An 18,869-nucleotide genomic window follows, 5' to 3' on the forward strand; every position below is an offset into this window, starting at 1 on the left:
GACTTCTTTAAATGAACTATTTACTTGGTTTGCTTAGTTAGTTCTAAATACAAGTAAAATATCATTTTTCTAACTTGATTGAAGCTTTTCTTAATTAATCTATCTAAATTTTCTCTTTAAACTCGGTGAATTTGTATGGGAATCCAAGAACGATAACCGAACCGTTTGGTGACCGTAACATAATGCAACAAAGGTGAATTTCTAGGAAATCGTGGGTCGAAGTAGGTCACGTGAATTTCCAAGAAAGGCAGGACTCGAGATTAAAGCAACTGTAGACAGTTCCTAACAACATGGAATCTTTCCTTACAGACATCAAAAAGGACGTTCAATGTTCCTTGTGTAATGATGCATTGACTGAACCCAAGATCTTGAAATGTTTTCATATATTTTGCGATCCTTGTATCAAAAGACACGCTGAGCTGGTCGAGGAAGTCAACGCGTTCAAGTGTCCTAGATGTAAATCAGAAACTCCTTTGCCAGAAATAAACAGCGTGGAAGATCTCAAACCAAGTGTTCTTCATTCAAGAATCTTGAAGGGTCTGGCCTTAACAGAAGGCAGAAAGGCTTGTTCTGTTTCTGAGAGCCATTCTGCAGCCTCTTTGTACTGCTTTGACTGTGATCACTCGATGTGTGACGAGTGCGAACATAGCCATTCAGTGTTTACCAAAGACCACAAGGTCATTCGTCTGGCTAATTTAAAGAAAGAAGATTTCGAATTGATAATAACAAGAGAAAATCATTGTGGAAACCATCCAAATCAAAGGTTAGAGCTATTTTGTGAGAACTGTGAAGCAGTGATATGTCTAGCTTGCCTGAAAGACAAACACAAAGGCCATGTTCCATCATCATTAGATGAATTCGCTTCAAAAAAGAAGACAGTGTTGTCGAAGCATCTGAAGGTGATAGAGAATTTCATGTTGAATGACAAGGAGAAGAAAGAACATGAAGAGATAACTTACAAAATAAAACAGCAAGGAGAAAAAGCTTTGAAAGAAATACAAGAGAAAACAAAGAGAATGATCGAGAATCTCCGAGAAAAAGAACGAGAGTTGATAAAGCAAGTCGTAGAGAGATTGGAAAATGCCGAAAGAAACTTGAACATAATTCATCACATGCCAGCAGTCAAGGAACACATCAATAGGATGATGGAAAGAGGACTGGCAAGCGAAATTATAAATATTCAAGAAACAGAATGCTCTGAGGAATATATCTTAAATCCGATTTCACGATACTTGAGAATCGTCTTTGTTCCAAATGAAGCATTGATGCAAGAGGTAAACACAGGACTGGGAGAAATACAGTCTTATTCTAAAACAGACCACACGATGAGCACTATTTGCTTAGAGTCTGAGCCAGAAGCTTTAAGACAGGGAAAGCTCAAATTGATATCTAAAACCTCTACAGGAGAACTTAGTCATGATCCAATGGATGTTGTGGACGTTAAAATCGGCCCTGAAGATGATGTGGTAACGAAAAAGAAATCTGTAACCAATGATTGTAAAATAGAAGTGGAGTTCATGGCTAAAGTAACTGGTCAACTGACAGCTGAGGTTCAAGTGAATGGGAATCATGTATCTAACAGTCCACTAGTGATGAATGTCAAGCCACAGAAGATAGAGAGAACCGTCAAAAACTTTAAAATTAAAAGATTAAATAGTACACAACCTAAAAATGTGAATGGTATAGCAGTGAATAAAGAAAACGGTAGAATAGCTGTTGCAGATGAGTCTGCGCACTGTGTGCATGTATTCACCACTGATGGACATCTCTTACTGACGTATGGTAGTCAAGGTAGTGGTGAGGGACAGCTAAATAACCCTGAAGGTTTAGCATTTCTGAATGATACAGATTTAGTCATAGCAGATCGAAATAATCATAGAATATGTATACTGAACACTACAACAGGGACATTGGTAAAGACCTTTGGTAACCAAGGTAAAGGAGATGGAAAGTTTGGTTCTCCAAATGGAGTCCACGTTGATGACGACGGGAACATCATGGTTTGTGATTATGGTAATAATCGTGTTCAGGTATTCACAAAAGACGGTGAATATCAATATCAGTTTAGTTTGAAAGAAGAAGACAACTTTTGTCCCCTCTGTATAGTAACACAAGATGGACTGTTTTACGTAAGTGATGATGGTAATCACGTCATTCATGTATTTGAGAAGAAAGATGGTGTACCTACTAGAATATCGACGATTGGCGGATACGGCAGTGCTGACGGTCAGCTGAATGAACCATGGGGCCTGGCTATCGATAAGGATAATCATCTACTGGTCTGTGATCATGCTAATAAACGCATCCAAAAGTTCACCTTGGATGGTCGTTTAGTAGGCAAGACTTGTAATAAAGTCGATGGTCCTGTTTATATAACGATTATGAATGATGGCCAAGTATTAATTACTTCATACGGTTATGGAGTGCATTTTTTTAAGTAAAACTGCAGACAGACCTCTGCTTCATCCATGCACTGAAGGGATTTTTTTAATTCAATCAATCAATTAATTTAGGTTAAGGTTTTAAAAGATTTTGGAGGGTTCAAATGATTCATCAAAAGAGCTGTTTCTTTAATTTGCTGAGTATCTTCAGTGAGTTCCGTCCAGAAATTGTGCGATCGCCATCTCGGGTATATATGACCGACAGTGGAAAAAAACCTAACAAAATTGTACAAATTAATGCCAAGTTTTGTAGGTCTACGGTCTACTGAACTTTGACTAATTTGTGCAATTTCTTACAAAGTTTTTCACGGATAGGTGGCATGCACTTTAATTTCCATAAAAGCAGACACGATCTTTATAAACTTCGGTTGATGTTTGTTGGTTCACATTTGTCCTAAAGAATTCCAGAGTGGAAATAATAAGGAAAGACCCCATAAGGGTATGCTTTAATCACTTATCGTGTTGAAATAAAATTTAAGTATGTAACCCAGGGAGGCCTGGGTTGTGAACCAATTCTCTATTAAACCATTAAAAAATAATTTCTCTGGTGTTTCTGCTTATAGTATAACCAGCTTTCTCAAACTTTCTTACATCGTGGTTCTTAACAAATTGGTTCAAAAATATGGGAAAAATTTAAGTCACGTGACCACGAAATTTACATAAAATGTACATAAACATTTATTTTAATAGTAGGTGCTCAACATAAGTCTTTGCTGAACGTTTTCAACCTCAATTTTTTTCTTTTCCTGAAGCCGTTCAATGGACGTTGAGAATGGCTGGCTAAGGTTTTGTGTTAAGGAGATATTTGACCAAACAGGTCACGTGACCTGTCAAAATATTCTTTATGCCCATTTCTCTCCTTTCGTAAGCATTTTGGTCGACCATTCCAAACGTGAATATCTGTATCTTTGTCGCTTCTTTCAAACAAGCTAAAGAAATCTCACAAATAATCTATAACCATCACCTAGTTTTTAATTTAGCATCTTTCCTCTCTTAAGGTCACGTGACCACCTTTTACGCAAAATTATCCATCCAAAAAGTTAAGCACCCCAAATAAGGATAACAGTTGCAATCTCATTCAATTACATCTAAAAAGGAGGAATCTACAGTAAAAAGTAATCTTTGCCCTTTTGAACGAAATCCCAGGCCTTATTATTATTATGCTTGAGGAATCTCTGGGTGGTCCCCTACGACTGAAAATTGACACAATTTCTAGGAAATCGTGAGTCAAAGGAGGTCACGTGACTCGAGGCAACCAACTCTGAAGACAACTAACAACATGGAATCTTTCCTTACAGACCTCAAGAAGGACGTTCAATGTTCCTTGTGTAATGATACATTGACTGAACCCAAGATCTTGAAATGTTTTCATATATTTTGTAAACCTTGTATCAAAAGACACGCAGAGCTGATCGAGGACGTCAACGTCTTCAAGTGTCCTCGATGCAAATCACTAACTCCTCTGCCAGAACTAAACAGCGTGGAAGATCTAAAATCAAGTGTTCTTCATTCAAGAATCTTGAAGGGTCTGGCCTTAACAGAAGGCAGAAAAGCTTGTTCTGTTTCTGAGAGCCATTCTGCAGCCTCTTTGTACTGCTTTGACTGTGATCGCTCGATGTGTGACGAGTGCGAACGAAACCATTCATTGTTTATAAAAGACCACAAGGTCATTCGTCTGGCCGATTTGAAGAAAGAAGATATCGAACTGATAATAACGAGAGAAAAGCATTGTAAAAATCATCCAAATCAAAGGTTAGAGCTATTTTGTGAGAACTGTGAAGCAGTGATATGTCTAACTTGCCTAAAAGACAAACACAAAGGCCATGTTCCATCATCATTAGATGAATTCGCTTCAAGAAAGAAGACAGTGTTGTCGAAGCATCTGAAGGTGATAGAGAATTTCATGTTGAATGACAAGGAGAAGAAAGAACATGAAGAGATTGCTTACGAAATAAAACAGCAAGGAGAAAAAGCTTTGAAAGAAATACAAGAGAAAACAAAGAGAATGATCGAGAATCTCCGAGAAAAAGAACGAGAGTTGATAAAACAAGTCGTCGAGAGCTCGGAAAAAGCCGAAAGAAACTTGAACATAATTCATTACATGCCAGCAGTCAAGGAATACATCAATAGGATGATGGAAAGAGGACTGGCAAGCGAAATGATGAATATTCAAGAAACAGAATGCTCTGAGGATTATATCTTGAATCCGATTTCACGATACTTGAGAATCGTCTTTGTTCCAAATGAAGCATTGATGCGAGAAGTAAACACAGGACTGGGAGAAATACAGTCTTATTCTAAAACAGACCACACGATGAGCACTGTTTACTTAGAGTCTGAGCCAGAAGCTTTAAGACAAGAAAAGCTCATATTGATAACTAAAACCTCTACAGGAGAACTGAATTATGATCCAATGGATGTTGTGGACGTTAAAATCGGCCCTGAAGATTATGTGGTAACGAAAACGAAATCTGTAACCACTGATGGTAAAATAGAAGTGGAGTTCATGGCTAAAGTAACTGGTCAACTGACAGCAGAGGTTCAAGTGAATGGGAATCATGTATCTAACAGTCCACTAGTGATGAATGTCAAGCCACAGAAGATGAGGAGAACAACGAAGTTTAAGATGAAAGGCTTACGTAAACTACCAGAACTAGTGAATGGTATAGCAGTGAATAAAGAAAGCAGTAGAATAGCTGTTGCAGATGAGTCTTTGGACTGCGTGCATGTATTCACCACTGATGGACATCTCTTACTGACGTATGGTAGTCAAGGTAGTGGTGAGGGACAGCTAAACACCCCTGAAGGTTTAGCATTTCTGAATGATACAGATTTAGTCATAGCAGACTGTAATAATCATAGAATATGTATAGTGAACACTACAACAGGGACATTGGTAAAGACCTTTGGTAACCAAGGTAACAGGGATGGAGAGTTTTGTTCTCCAAAAGGAGTCTACGTTGATGACGACGGGAACATCATGGTTTGTGATGCTGGTAATAATCGTGTTCAGGTATTCACAAAAGACGGTGAATATCAATATCAGTTTGGTTTGAGAGAAGAAGATGAGTTTTATCCTGTCGGTATAGTAACACACGATAGACTGTTTTACATCAGTGATGATAAAAATCACGTCATTCATGTATTTGAAAATAAAGAGGGCGTACCAACTAGAATATCGACGATTGGCGGAGAAGGCAGTGCTGACGGTCAGCTGAATAGACCATGGGGCCTGGCTATCGATAAGGATCATCATCTACTGGTCTGTGATCATGCTAATAACCGCATCCAAAAGTTCACCTTGGATGGTCGTTTAGTAGGCAAGACTTGTAATAAAGTCGATCATCCTATTTATATAACGATTATGAATGATGGCCAAGTATTAATGACTTCATACAATTATGGAGTGCATTTTTTGAATTAAAACTGAAGAAAGTCTCTTTTTTTTTTAATTTAATTTTATTTATCCATTATTATTTTTTCCGGTCCGGTATCCTAAAACATTGTGCATTCTGATTGGCTGTTTCAGCGGGCAGTATTTTATCAGTTTCTGCCCGCGCGCGCGCGGTCCGGTATCCTTTGCCGCTAAATAACAAAACAAAACGATTACAAAAACAAGTAAAAAAAAAAAAAAAAAGAAAAAGAAACGGGGAAAAAAAATAAATCATTTACCGTCCTATATTCGGTCCGGATATAGGTAAAAACTGTGCCCTCGGTCTTAAAACGTATATTCAAGATCTCGGACACAGTTTTTCCCTATCCGGACCGACTATAGGACGGTAAATAACATATATATATATTGTCGTTGTTTGCCATAACGGTTCACCAAATTTTAATTAATCATTTAATTTTATTAGCAAAATGCTATATATATATAAGTAGTTTAGAAAATCATAAATTGTCCTACGCTGCCTTAATTAATAAAGTTAAAATAACCTATTATATTGAATTAAGAATAGCTATTGAAAAAGAAAAAACTGAATTTCACAACAATAAATGGTACAAACTACTTGAATTTATTTAACTTATTTAATTCACTTTGTTGTTTTGGATATATTGCCCTTACTGCTGTTGGTGTTGTCATGAAAAAAAAAATCACGATGGCTCTCATAGGGGGAGGGGGGCGGAGGGCGGGGGGCGGGGGGTGGGGGGGGGGGGTTGCAATCCCCAAAACCCACCCCTAGATCCGCCACTGATCATAATAGAGAATTAAAGCCAAGCATTGTAATCAGAAGCAAGTAACGAGGCCTAAAGCTGGTTGTATTTCAAAAACAAATTAGATGTTATCAACGCGTGCATGGGAATGAAACATTGTGAGTGCCTGAGGCCATTTTATAAATCTGATTCTGCTTTCTCCTGATTGGCTACAGTTTTCAGTCTTCATCGTGATTGGTCAACTGTGTAAACAGTTCCAGGTCCCAGCATGGAAAGAGTGCTCGCACTGTAAATACATGATGTATTCTTCCAGTTCTGTTAGACTAAAGGTTTTTATGTTTTTCTTGTTTGCTTTCTACATTATATGTGAGTCATGATTTCATATACTGTTTATGAAAATTAAAAACGTACTGTTTAATCAAAAAATAAAAAACCCCAAACGACCGCAAGTTTCCTGGAACACAGCCATAGGGAATGTTGAGCAAAAAGTGCGGTATTGATCAATATATCCGGTTTTTTTTTTTAATTACTTTGTTCATGTTTTTATATTTCTTCAGAATTCCTCCCTCCCTCCCTAGCTACCCTAATGTTTCTGACAAAAAACTCGGCTCTTTCGCGACAACGAATCGGTGAGCGAGTCCACGGATGTTATTCATCGAGGACTGGTAACCATCACTGAGTTAAATAATTCATCAATAGAGCACGCCTAGCTGATCGAACAACTCAACGTGTCGTATATGTAAATCACTAACTCAAGCTCCTCCGAGAAAGAGACCTCTGACTCAATAGCCCCAATAGACTCAATAGTTATTTCTGATCGATCACTCAATATTGCCAAACCTAAGATAGCTAGACCAGATAGATAGTCAGACCAGACAGGTAAATAGATTGAGTCGCTCCCTTTCGTAACATCTGATTCCTACCCACTGTGGTTACAAAAGAGATCGCGTTTCCAAACATAACTTGAAAGCCGGTTGTCCCCAATGTAAGTTGGTGTTCCTCAATTTAACCTGACAAGTTACCTAATGTAACTGAAGTTTCCTTTTCGCAATCCACGTAGTTCCCAGTAGTTCAATAGAGCTTATTTTCTTGGTGCAATGTTTTCTGGGAAAACACTGCACTACGAAGAATACGGCCTATATTTTCTGTTATTCCTTTTGTTTTATTCCTTCCTGTTGTTCCAGAATAATAAAAATAATAAAGTAATAAATGTACTGTAATTCCAATTGAAATTTAGGAGTTGATTTTTGCGGATGGAGGGAAGCCGGGGAACCCGAAAAACCCTCGAAGCACAGGAGAGAGCCAACAAACAACTCTACTCACTATACAACACCAAGCTCAGCGGGTCGCATTGGTGAGAGGCGAGCGCTCTCACCGCTACGACACCCGTGTTTCCCATACTTTGCTTTTTAAATGAAAGATCATAATCACGGCTGTTCAATTTTTGAGAAATTGCTTTATGCGAATAACTGAAATCGAGTTAGAAAAGTGTAGTTAGCACAGTAATGTGTTACCTCTAGTGAGCCAGTGAAAGTTCCGCACCGAGCACCCCCTTCACAGTTCCCCTGATTTCGAAAGGTAACCGAGCCTGGTTATCGAAGCCAGACTCGTATCCAGTCGCCACTCACGCTTTTTTAATGCGCGCGATGACTTTCATGTTTAAAAAAAAGGTTTCTGAAGAATATAAATCGAATGTATTTGCTGTCATATTTGTGACACAATTTGAAGTGAATAATTTAAAGTCTATTAATTTCCTTTCCAGATGGGTGAAGGAAATGAATTCAAAGTTGAGAACAGGGAGTTTTCGTTCGCATACACTTCATAGCAATAATGCAGAAAATGCTTCCCTTCCCTTGATGCACCGCAAGATCAATACGACAAGAGAAGCGACTGGGTCTGCATCGAAGTGATAGCGGCAGTGATATTTAGAGGCCTTTTCTAACACCTTGTTTGAACAATTATTCATATGTCTCTATCATTGCAAGGTCACGCCGTTATCGCTTCGATGCATAGACACGGTTACCTTTCATGATGGCGCAGGGAAAATGAAGGGACTATTAGTCATAGTGTAATCGATTTGAGTCTACCCAAATGCTTTTGCTTGGCCAATCAATTAAACCTATAATTAGGGGTTTTCACTCTTGCTTTCGAAAACCATATATAACCCTGGGGTAATCCCACTATCAAAGCTACCCTTTAGTGCGAAATCAGTCTTTATGGTGTTCTATGCATGTGTGACACATGAACGGGGGAGATTCATACTGAGAGTACTGGACCCGGTTGTACGAAGGGTGGATAGCGCTATCCGACGGAGAAAGGCCTTATCTAGTGAATAATTTGATGCTGCTATCCTATAAATTTATCCACTACTTGTTAGGATTCATTCGTCCGGATAGCGCTATCCGCCCTTCGCACAAATGGGCCCTGCGGCAAATGTTTGATCTGCACTACATCTTGAGGGGTCAGTTTCAAATGACCGCAAAACCGGTACCTGAGGGCTGCAGCTCCTCGTGCATATAATTCCTGAGAAAGCTAAAAATTAATGACACAAGATATGCACATAATCCCATTTACTATCACGTGCCACGACGCAAAATACAATTGTGAGGTCATCAGTGACATGACTTCAGGTGATCACGCATATGTGCACAGATCGAGCCAAGGACTTCTTTAGCAATGTGCTGGCCATGTCAATGATCAAATTTCATAGACCTTACAGTATTTTTTTACTAACTAGGGCAATTATAGCTTTTAAGTTAACAACTTAGCTGTACTAATCTAGCATCAAGGGCTTATTTATGACCTCTTAATTAATTAATTATCTGCAGTTGAATGTTTTATTCCAGATTGGAATAGAGGCTTTGCACCAACACGTGATGGCAGTCATTCTTTTTTCTCTGGGAAAGTGATTTTTTTTCCTGGTAAACCAGATTTAATTATTCCAGCCTCTTGTCATGGCTGCCACCACGTGATGGTGCAAAACCTCTATAGGGAGATATGTGCACTTTATCAAGATAAGCAAATATTACCAGCGATGGAAAATTGACTTAGGCTCTACTTTCCTTCTTCCTCCATTGCAGTAAGAAGACGGTCGAGCTCATTTAAGTCTGGTATTTCACTCTTTCGATTTTGATTTTGCTGCTCTACCGTCTCGTTCACGCGTCTACCAACTGGCGGCAACTTGAGAGGACGACTCTGGCGTTCAATCAACATGTCGATTGGTAAGACCCCTTTCGGGCGTTCTTTTTCATAGGGGACAAAACTTTTTGGAATACGAGCCTTTCTTTTCCTTTCGACAACGATAATTTCTTCCAAAATCTCTCTTTCGTCGTCTGTGTCGTCTCCAACGTCTTCAATGACATTTTTCGCGTTCTTCATTGCTTCTCCATCATGAAGATTTCTTTTGTTTGTCTTAGGTGACGTTTTGGGTTTATCAGATTCCTTCACGTTAAAATTAACATCATGGCTTTCTTTTGGCTTTTGGTCTCGCCCAGAAATCGTTTTGGTTTCCGTCTTTTTGACTCTCCCCTCGTCATCGGTGGTGGTCTTAGTAACAGTTTCCACGGTATCTCCATTATTAGTGATGACTTTTCTAACATGGGTTTGTTGCACGGTACGTGTGGGCTTTGGTTCTTCCTTTTTCTCCAGGCTAGCAAAATCTATTCCCGCCGTTTCTGCCTTGTTCGCTGACTTCACATTATCTACTTTTTCAGTCACTGGTACGCCAGAATACACTTTTTTGTCTGGCTTCTTGGGCTCATATGTAAAGGGTATCTCTTCGGGTGGTTCTGGTTTGTCTTCCTTGGGTTTTGACTTCCCCGCGTTTTCTAAATTATCCAGAAGATCCAGTATGTTATCTTTCGACTCCTCGACTGGATGAATTTCCTCTATCACTTTGGGTCCCGTTGGTTTCACCTTTTCTTGAGGTTCTTTTCTTTGTAGAGGAGGGGAAGGAATCTCAATGGAATCGTCAATCTTGGCTTTACCTTTTGGAGTGCTTTCATGAGGAATGTCGTCCAACCATTCTGGGAGACTCGTTTTACGGTTTACGTCTTCGGGGATTATACCATTTTTGTCCTCGTCCCGGTGCTCGTTTGGACTGCTGTCGTCTTTGGCGTCTTCTCTATCATTCACTCCTCCTAAAGTCGTCGTTGTCGTCGTCTCTCTCTTCCCTCCTTCGTCGGATACAACCTTGGTAACAGTCTTAACTGTCTCGCCTCCATCGCTCACTTCTCTGATTACTGTTCGTTCTGAGACATGTGTAGGTTGACTCGAATCCTGAACGACCTTCTGTTGAATGTGCCTCCTAGTTTCAAATCCAGCCTGTTCCGGAAAGTTCTCCATTAAGAACTCTCTAGTGGACGGGACGGATTTAACCTCTGTTGATCTTTTGGTTATAACAACTCTTTCTTTCCCTTGCGGTGTCTCACGTTTTGTTTCCTCGACAACCGTTTTGCTCTCGATGGCGGGCTTATCTGACTCTGTAAAATCCTCTCTAGTGGACGGGACGGATTTGACCTCTGATGATGTTTTGGTTACAACAACTCTTTCTTCCCCTTGCGGTGTCTCACTTTTCGTTTCCTCGACAACCGTTTTGCTCTCGATGGCGGGTTTATCTGACTCTGTAAGATCCTCTCTAGTGGACGGGACGGATTTGACCTCTGATGATGTCTCAGTTACAACAACTCTTTCTTCCCCTTGTGGTGTCTCATTGTTCGTTTCCTTGACAACTGTTTTAATCTGGATGGGCTGATCGGGCTCAGACTCTGTAATTGTAGTAGTTGTGGTTTCTTTAGTGACATTTTTTCCATTTAAATCCTCGGTGACCTTTTCTTCTGTTTTTGTCTCAGAAACGCGCTCTCCAGATTTCTCTTGAACCGTTTCTTTTACTATTGTCGTCTTGGTCGCACCATCACTATCAGAAGCTATGGTAGTCTTGGTTACTACAGTGGTAGATTGACTTGTTGCTCCTGGACTTTCTGGCACCTCATCTATGCTAGACGTTGAAGCCGAGTGCTTGTCTTTCTTGCTCTTTTTACTTTTGTCTTTCTTCTCCTTTTTTTCTTTCTTTTTCTCTTCCTTGTCTTTCTTTTTCTCCTCCTTGTCTTTCTTATCTTTATGCAAGAGTTTCTTCATGGCAGGGTTGATTGGTGTTGAATGTTTTTATGGCTTTTTCTTTAACTATATGAACAAAGAAAAACAGACCCTTAAAAAGTAATAATCACAATAATAATAGTAATAATTATTATAATTATAATAACAATAACTGACAAAAATAAATCAATAATAAATGCCGAAGTACCAGTTCATAATTGATAATTACTGGATGACTTTCTTTCGATTCTCCGTCTACGTTTTCGATTGCAATTTTGATTTTGATGAAGAATAGTCTCCCTCGCATCCGTTTTTAGTGTCGGTCGTCACGCAACGCTCCCTCCCCAGATGAAGAATGACTGGGAAACAAGAAAGAGCTGCTGGAAGAATCAATATTTCAGTGAACGCTTCATTTCATGCTGATTGTCGTCAAAATTCTATGATCGGTTTTCGGGCGGAGAAGCTGTCATGCAACTCAAGAGGGATAAAATCATTTAGATTAATTCAAATTTGAAATTTTAATTTTTGAACGAATAATAAAAGTTTTCCCGGCACTTGGGTCAAGCTGAGTTGTCTTTGATATTGAAATACGATCCGCTTTTAGACATAAAAGTCTCCGTGACAGGAAATTAAAGGTTGGCATGCTAATTTCTTCCACAAAGTGGAATACGATATGAATATATAGGCTCAAACTGAACGATTTGATGGTCTTCACATCGACAAAAAACTTAAATAACGACTTTCCTCGATAGCAGAGATACGGGACAAGTATTTGTTTGCAAAGAGCTTTCAAAAGAATGTAATCAAAGGGACAATATATTAACATCTCCTGGAGCTCGAGACGAAGCTAGCAGCATGCAAATCCGGTTAAAATATTCATAGTGATATTGTGAAGTCCAGACCTAAGCGCAAATGAATAAATAAATACTAAAGGACAATCCCGCCTGAAGCTCGACATTTTTTTCCCCAGAAAAAATAGTTTAATGAAACATGATTTAGGTAACAATTTATCAAGCACAAAAATACCTAATAATAAAATATAACAATTGTTCTTGGTGACCCCAACAATGTAATAAATATACGCAAAATTCCTAGCTGAATCTGATAATGAAATCTTCAGTAGTCTTTGTCATTTTCAAAGCTGTATTTCGATTCGATTTATTTTAAAACTGAGGATTTATGCGCAGCGAGTTTGAACAAAAGCTTCTTAGCTTTTCCGCTTTTTACTAAATAAACAATCATTTGCAGCGTGAGATTCACGATATACACACGCGTTTCTGCTCTACACGGGGCTACAAACGCTACATACCGTCCGGTTCAAAATCCGACAAGAAGATTTTCTTCTGTATCCGTTGTGCTGTCTTTAAAAGTAATTGTCGGGTTTCGCTTTGGTTTAGTAAAAAAAACGCGAAGTAATCTTCTTATTAGCGAGGAGAACCAACTCTGTACACATGATCTCAAAGCGTCTAGAGTCTTCTAGTTTAATCAACAAGGGAGTGCCACATTCTGAGCCTCGTCGAGGGGTCACAAACCGTATCCATCACGTGATTTATTTCTAGCGTTTCATTGGCTTTTTGATTAAGGTTTTGAAATTGAATTTAAACTCTTCCCGTGGTCCTAGCCAAGCGTAGGATATCGAGAACTAGAAGTGTTTGCATGTCATTGTTTAGTCACGCTTGTTAGGTATATTTCTTGATCCAAATGATGCCTCAAATAGCAGGGCCTCACAAAGCCCCATCATTCCTCGTGAGAATTTTGTCTAATCTTGCTCAACAATTTTTTTAGTCTTTTTTTTTCTTTTTGGTCTGAGTGCTATTATTATAGGTCAATATATTTACAGTTGTAACTATGATTTGAGCCAGACTCCTTTGATTGATAGCTCAGTACTAGTACACATATTTGTCATGTATATCGTTCCGTTGTTTTCATTCAATCCTGGCTCTCTACCTCCTGATTTAATCGGTTACGAACCTTGATTCGTTTGCACCTGCGAACTGTGGCTAGATTGTATATGCCACTTACCCAGTGTGTTCAGTCACAAACTTTTAACAAAGAGTTACGCTTTTGTCCTCATTGTCGGCTCTGTAAACTTTGCTAATCTGATCCTAAAAATACATAGCATAGGATTAGGTTTTCCAGGCTGTCTGGGAGAGGTAAGAGAAGACAACAGCGAGCAACATTTTTACAGAAAAAATAATAATTTCCACATCCCTCTCGAAAGACATATCAGAAGTACATACCTTGCATCATCAATATACACCTTTTCCGAGTTCCAAATTACCGCTGCGTCATTCCACAGCCAGTCCACTTCAAGGTTCCTGTGTATGGTTTATAATATAGTAAAAATGTTTCACTTAACGATTTGCTTTAAAACTTGCTTCAGTCGTTACTTGTAATAATAATCATCATCATTTATTTATATTCACCATTTTCCATACACCGGTTCACTGGTCAAACACAAAGCGCTCAAGCAAGGCGCCAAGGAACTGTCAAAGGATTATTCACATTAGAACCTTGCAACCCCGACTGAATGCTATGCGTTCGACCAGTAAACCGATGTATGGAAAATGGTGAATAGAGCCTTTTCCTTTTAAAAATGTTCAAAAGCGCTGGCTTGTACTGTCAAGAGAATATGAAGTACCGTTTAATATTCTCTTGACCTTGTTCAGTCTTCTGGCAAAGTTTCAGCGCGATTTGAGGTCGCTTAGTGGTTGGTTTTCTTCAAAACCCGCTACTGTTTCCTTTTAGGCTCTGAACAACAGAGAACTCGAAGCTGGAGTATTGTAATTAAGTGTATTTTTAATTAGCTGGCAGGTGAGCTTGCAATAATGTACTTCAAATGACTCGATGTATTTATATCAAAGCCAGGGGCAATATTTTTATTAAAAAAGTTCATGAACTTTCTTTCGATGTTCGGCGTCTTTTGATAATAAAGAATCCATTGTGATCTATAACAGGTCATAATCATGAACCCGCCTATATATTTTGACTATGAAAGATTAGATAGAATTCACCGTACACTATTATCTTTGTGTCAGTATTCTAGATCAAGGTCGAACTGAAAGGCTTTGTACAGCACGCCCCATATTGGTTTGTCAACAAACACCAAAACCAAACAGTGTCAAAGTCAGCCACAATGGTGTCTATGACGTCACATGCATCTCACGAATTCACCTTTTCGGCCCAAGCCGTCACGTGGTATAAATTGTTTTGAATTGTGTTACGGTCACCAAAACGTTCGGACATTGTTCTCGGATTTCCGTACAAATGTACTGGCTTTAAATGAACTATTTACTTGGTTTGTAAAAAATCTTTTTTCTAGCTTGATTGAAGCTTTTCTTAGATTTCTTTAGTTAGCTCTCTTAAGCAGTACCTAAATTTTCTCAGAAATTGATATAAAATGACTACAAATAAAATACATAAAAAAATGAATCTATAAAATGAATTTGTATATGAGAATAGAAGCCAAATGTTATAAATAATGTATGATCAATTGTATTGAGAAATTCTTTATATTTTAAAAATGTCAGTTGAATAAAATATTAATCACTTACTGCGCGATATCCATAGGAATGATCTATCGCGCATTACATTTATAATAAGATCAATAATAATAATAATAATAATAATAATAATAATAATAATAATGATAATAATAAATAATAAGAGATATCTAGCTAAAAACTAGTGTGAGCTGCGTCGGTGTTTCTAATGAAACAGTAATGATAAAAGGGTAAATTATACACCGTGAAAAGATGAAAAAACTTACTGACGTTTCGAACGCTAGTCCGTCGGAGTAAAAGAAAATGAATAACAGATGATAAGTTGTTTATAGGAAACAAATTGTATATGTATAGAAGTATTCTGCATATTGCAGTTATATTATGGGGACCTACTAGGGGGTTACAACTGGTATTCCTGTGGTTAGAAGTTAGCGTGGCAAAAAGACCTGGGCCTAGTACCCAGCGCGCTAGTATGTCTGGGTAGAAGCACGTTGTTCTCTCTCTTTTCCGCCATCTTTGTTGTAGAAGGTTTTTGTACTGAGTGGTCGAACTTTGTAAGTGATTTTCTTGCTTATTAAAAGTCTTATCGCAACAAAAGTTTCCTGCAATGTTACCAATATATTAACTTATCGATCTCTGTTTTTAGAATCAATCAAGATGCAAAACGAAGCCGGTGATTGCGTTGATATGTATATTCCTAGGAAATGGTACGATTCTTGACCAGAAACAACTTTCTTTCCATGCTTCTAATATATATCTAATGCATAACCTTAGTTACTAGACCATAGTTAACGGATATGTTATGTATTTAGAACTATTAGAAGTATCGAATACGGGTTGTATCTATTCTCAATATTGAATAAAAACTACACATGTTGAAAATCACATCAAAATAACTATTTTAGCATTCTATATATCAGAAAGTTGTATAACTTTGACAATTACATATATTTTTGGGTGGCTATAATCTAAAAAGGTAGAATATTATTAGGCTACAATCTGGCTCTGAGAATCCTTGTAATGATGTAGAAAGGCTGGCTTAGTCTGGATTATTACCACTTGTTATCTTTATTGCTGTATTTTGTATCCATCACTTGACTTGTATGGTTTTTAACCCCTTGTCTCCCATGGACCTATATATACGAACAAACTTTTGCATGAGCTACCACAGATGTATATATGTCTTTAAGGGACTCATAATCTTTATAATCTCTGGTCATTGATGATTGCAATAATTAAAAAAATCTGGACATTAAGAATTAACTGGTGCTTGAAATAATATTCCACTGATCTTAGTATTTGATTAATTTCCCTTTGATTTTATTGGAAATTCCAAGATGGCTTGCCAGTAGCTGTTTTGCCCTCCCCAGTCGAAGATTCTTGTGCTATAATGTGCGTTATTTTTGCTTCGCAGCTCTGTGACCAATAGAATTATTTCTGCAAAGGACCATGCGTCTGTTCAGTTAAATGTTGGTGATGTAAGTAACTGACTAGTGTAGCTCCAATGTTCGTACTACAACTATTAGAAATTCAAAGGCATAATGAAATAGGGGAAGGAATGTTTTTTTATTAGGGGGGCAGATGGCAGGGGCTTCAGAAGGGAGGGTCGAAAATTTAAGTTTCATGAAGGGTTAATCTCCTTTTTATTTTGAGGATAGGTATTTCCTTTTTGACTTAATAGGAGGATCATGAATTTTCTACTGAGGGAAAAAGGGAGGGCTACAACCATTTTAAAAATGTTTACTGCAGATTCTGCAGCCCCCCTCCCCAATAACAAACCTACCTTCCCTAATAATGGATGATAAAGTAACCTAAATGTCTTGACAACATGTATAACTTTGTTGCTCTTCAAAGATTGATGATTCTGGAAGGTTTACAGGAAGCTCCAAGACATATGCTTTCTCTGGTTTCCTACGAAAACAGGTAAGGGATTGCTCCTGATACTGAACGTACAGATTTTTTAAACCATCATTCATTCAAGTAATTAATTCATATTTGGCTATCAAATTGATTAGATCTTGTTTCTTTAGGGTGAAGCTGATGATGCACTCGTACAAATTGCAATGAGAGATGGAATAGTTCCCAAGTAAGTAAAGAACAGGGAGATGATAATAATATCAATAAGAAAAACAACAACAACAGAAAATTTGGCAAAATGTTTTTAATTGCTTTTTATTTATTATTTATTTTAATTACTGGGCTACCTTTAGTAGACCAATAATTGTACAAGAGTTCAATCTTATACCAGGACCCAACTCATTTCAAAGAAAATCATAGGCTCTGAGAAACCCTAAAATTTTCAACTACAAGCAGACTGTTAAACATAATGTATAAATAATAAGAAATAAAATTCTACAAAAAATATTCACTCCCTTCAATGAATCAAGATGAGTTTGAGAAACCATTTCTTCTCAAGTTTTAAATTAAATTTTTTAATCTGTGCTTCCTTTTCTAAAGGCTACATAGATGAGCAAGTTACTCAATAGATCTTTTTTTCCTTTTTTTTCAGGACTTACAAGTCTTAGAAATGCATGAAAAACACTGCAGATAAAAATAAAGATCTTTGAAATGTGCATTGTTTAGTTGTTTAAGGGCCTGTCAAACGTTGAATCTTTTACCTGAAACTTGTGTGCATTGACAATGCCAGACAAGTTTCAAAATGAATTGCACTGTGTAACCCTCAGATTTGTGAAACTTTCATTGCAAGAAAGTTTCACGAAAAGTAGAATTGCTTTCAATTGGTGCAACCAGAACTTGCATCACAAACAGGTTTTGTGCTGAGTGACACCTCTCTTGAAATATTCTTCAAAATGTCCCAGGAAACAATCTAATCGAAGCCCAACATTACCAGCAAGCAGGCACCATTAATTTAATTCTGAGCAAGATCAGATACATTAATTTCTCTAGCCAGACGTAATCTGGACTGTGGATCTTACGGGAGGGTGAAAGGTATCGCAATAGACCCCTTCACAGTTTCCTGCTCCATCTTGAAAGGTAGCTGTACCTTTGCATCGAAGTGAGACAATATGAATAATTGTCCAAGGTGTCAAAATAAGGTCTCTATCATTGCAAGTTCACTGTATCTCTTGCTTTGATGCAAAGGCACAGCTACCTTTCAAGATGGCACAGGGAACTGTGAAGGGGACTATTGTAAAGGTGTTCAAATAAGTGCATTATTCCATGTTGAGCTACAGTACTGCTGTACTTTGCGGTTGTGATAAGTGATGACTCCAAAATACCAAGAAAATATTGCTTAATTAGTCTGTCCATTAGACTGTTACAAACACTAAAGAGACTAATCTGCCCACCCATTGAAATAGAACCCAATGAGGCAAATAAAGTATGCGGTACAAAATTCCGAAAGTATGTTCGTGGCTTAAGAAAAACTATTTTAAATTGATAATTCTAAAATTAAAAATAGAATATATTTTGAAACCACAAAAAATAAAGAATCAAAACGAGATAAAAGATTATCATGGTCCGTATGGGGCTCGAACCCATGACCTTAGCGTTATTAGCACCACGCTCTGCCGACTGAGCTAACGGACCATCAGTTGAATTATTCGTAACAGAATTCTCTACTTGTAGCCAAACACCTGACCTCTGTTAAAATAAATCAGAGATTCCTAATAGTTAAATATGGTTCCTAACGAAAATGAAATCTGGAAAATATGCT

The 18,869-nt window shown here is 37.9% G+C and overlaps 4 protein-coding genes and 1 non-coding gene across 6 annotated transcripts; 3 read left to right on the plus strand and 2 right to left on the minus strand.

Annotated features, from left to right (window-relative positions):
- The first annotated feature begins 70 nt into the window (after positions 1-70).
- Positions 71-2,980, plus strand: LOC116293608 (E3 ubiquitin-protein ligase TRIM71-like). The gene has a single exon (XM_031701060.2). The coding sequence runs from the start codon at positions 291-293 to the stop codon at positions 2,439-2,441; it is 2,151 nt and encodes a 716-aa protein (XP_031556920.2). The 5' UTR covers positions 71-290; the 3' UTR covers positions 2,442-2,980.
- A 533-nt stretch (positions 2,981-3,513) lies between these two features.
- Positions 3,514-6,105, plus strand: LOC116293616 (E3 ubiquitin-protein ligase TRIM71-like). The gene has a single exon (XM_089032752.1). It carries the CDS (start codon positions 3,721-3,723, stop codon positions 5,863-5,865), a length of 2,145 nt encoding a protein of 714 aa, XP_088888878.1. The 5' UTR covers positions 3,514-3,720; the 3' UTR covers positions 5,866-6,105.
- Positions 6,106-9,151: 3,046 nt separating this feature from the next.
- Positions 9,152-14,258, minus strand: LOC116293607 (uncharacterized). 2 transcript variants are annotated; one of them, XM_031701059.2, is made up of 4 exons: positions 14,117-14,258; positions 13,931-14,008; positions 13,713-13,795; positions 9,152-11,777 (listed from the first exon to the last, which is right to left on the minus strand). In XM_031701059.2, exon 4 carries the CDS (start codon positions 11,730-11,732, stop codon positions 9,651-9,653), a length of 2,082 nt encoding a protein of 693 aa, XP_031556919.2. In that variant the 5' UTR covers positions 11,733-11,777; positions 13,713-13,795; positions 13,931-14,008; positions 14,117-14,258; the 3' UTR covers positions 9,152-9,650. The 2 variants fall into 2 exon arrangements, with proteins under 2 accessions (XP_031556919.2, XP_031556917.2); XM_031701057.2 differs by lacking the exons at positions 13,713-13,795; positions 13,931-14,008; positions 14,117-14,258 and adding an exon at positions 13,000-13,191.
- Positions 14,259-15,645: 1,387 nt separating this feature from the next.
- LOC116293629 (small ribosomal subunit protein eS21) lies at positions 15,646-17,766 on the plus strand. Its single transcript, XM_031701083.1, has 6 exons — positions 15,646-15,747; positions 15,840-15,900; positions 16,608-16,671; positions 17,048-17,116; positions 17,224-17,279; positions 17,703-17,766. Exons 2-6 carry the CDS (start codon positions 15,851-15,853, stop codon positions 17,716-17,718), a joined length of 255 nt encoding a protein of 84 aa, XP_031556943.1. The 5' UTR covers positions 15,646-15,747; positions 15,840-15,850; the 3' UTR covers positions 17,719-17,766.
- A 903-nt stretch (positions 17,767-18,669) lies between these two features.
- Positions 18,670-18,742, minus strand: Trnai-aau (transfer RNA isoleucine (anticodon AAU)). Its single transcript has one exon. It is a non-coding gene; the product is annotated as a tRNA-Ile (tRNA).
- Between the last annotated feature and the right edge of the window lie 127 nt (positions 18,743-18,869).

This window comes from Actinia tenebrosa, unplaced genomic scaffold (assembly GCF_029948245.1).
Source record: "Actinia tenebrosa isolate PJP-AT-01 unplaced genomic scaffold, QUT_ActTen_1.0 PGA_scaffold1__47_contigs__length_23844297, whole genome shotgun sequence".
Lineage (NCBI taxonomy): Eukaryota > Metazoa > Cnidaria > Anthozoa > Actiniaria > Actiniidae > Actinia > Actinia tenebrosa.

What these genes read in the sequence shown, in the direction of transcription:
- LOC116293608 (XM_031701060.2), top strand. Translation starts at nt 291, where the DNA reads ATGGAATCTTTCCTTACAGACATCAAAAAGGACGTTCAATGTTCCTTG.
- LOC116293616 (XM_089032752.1), top strand. Translation starts at nt 3,721, where the DNA reads ATGGAATCTTTCCTTACAGACCTCAAGAAGGACGTTCAATGTTCCTTG.
- LOC116293607 (XM_031701059.2), bottom strand. Translation starts at nt 11,732, where the DNA reads ATGAAGAAACTCTTGCATAAAGATAAGAAAGACAAGGAGGAGAAAAAG.
- LOC116293629 (XM_031701083.1), top strand. Translation starts at nt 15,851, where the DNA reads ATGCAAAACGAAGCCGGTGATTGCGTTGATATGTATATTCCTAGGAAA. An exon ending in TTCAGTTAAATGTTGGTGAT is followed by an intron (nt 16,672 to 17,047) that starts GTAAGTAACTGA and finishes TGCTCTTCAAAG; the next exon opens with ATTGATGATTCTGGAAGGTT. An exon ending in CTGGTTTCCTACGAAAACAG is followed by an intron (nt 17,117 to 17,223) that starts GTAAGGGATTGC and finishes TTGTTTCTTTAG; the next exon opens with GGTGAAGCTGATGATGCACT.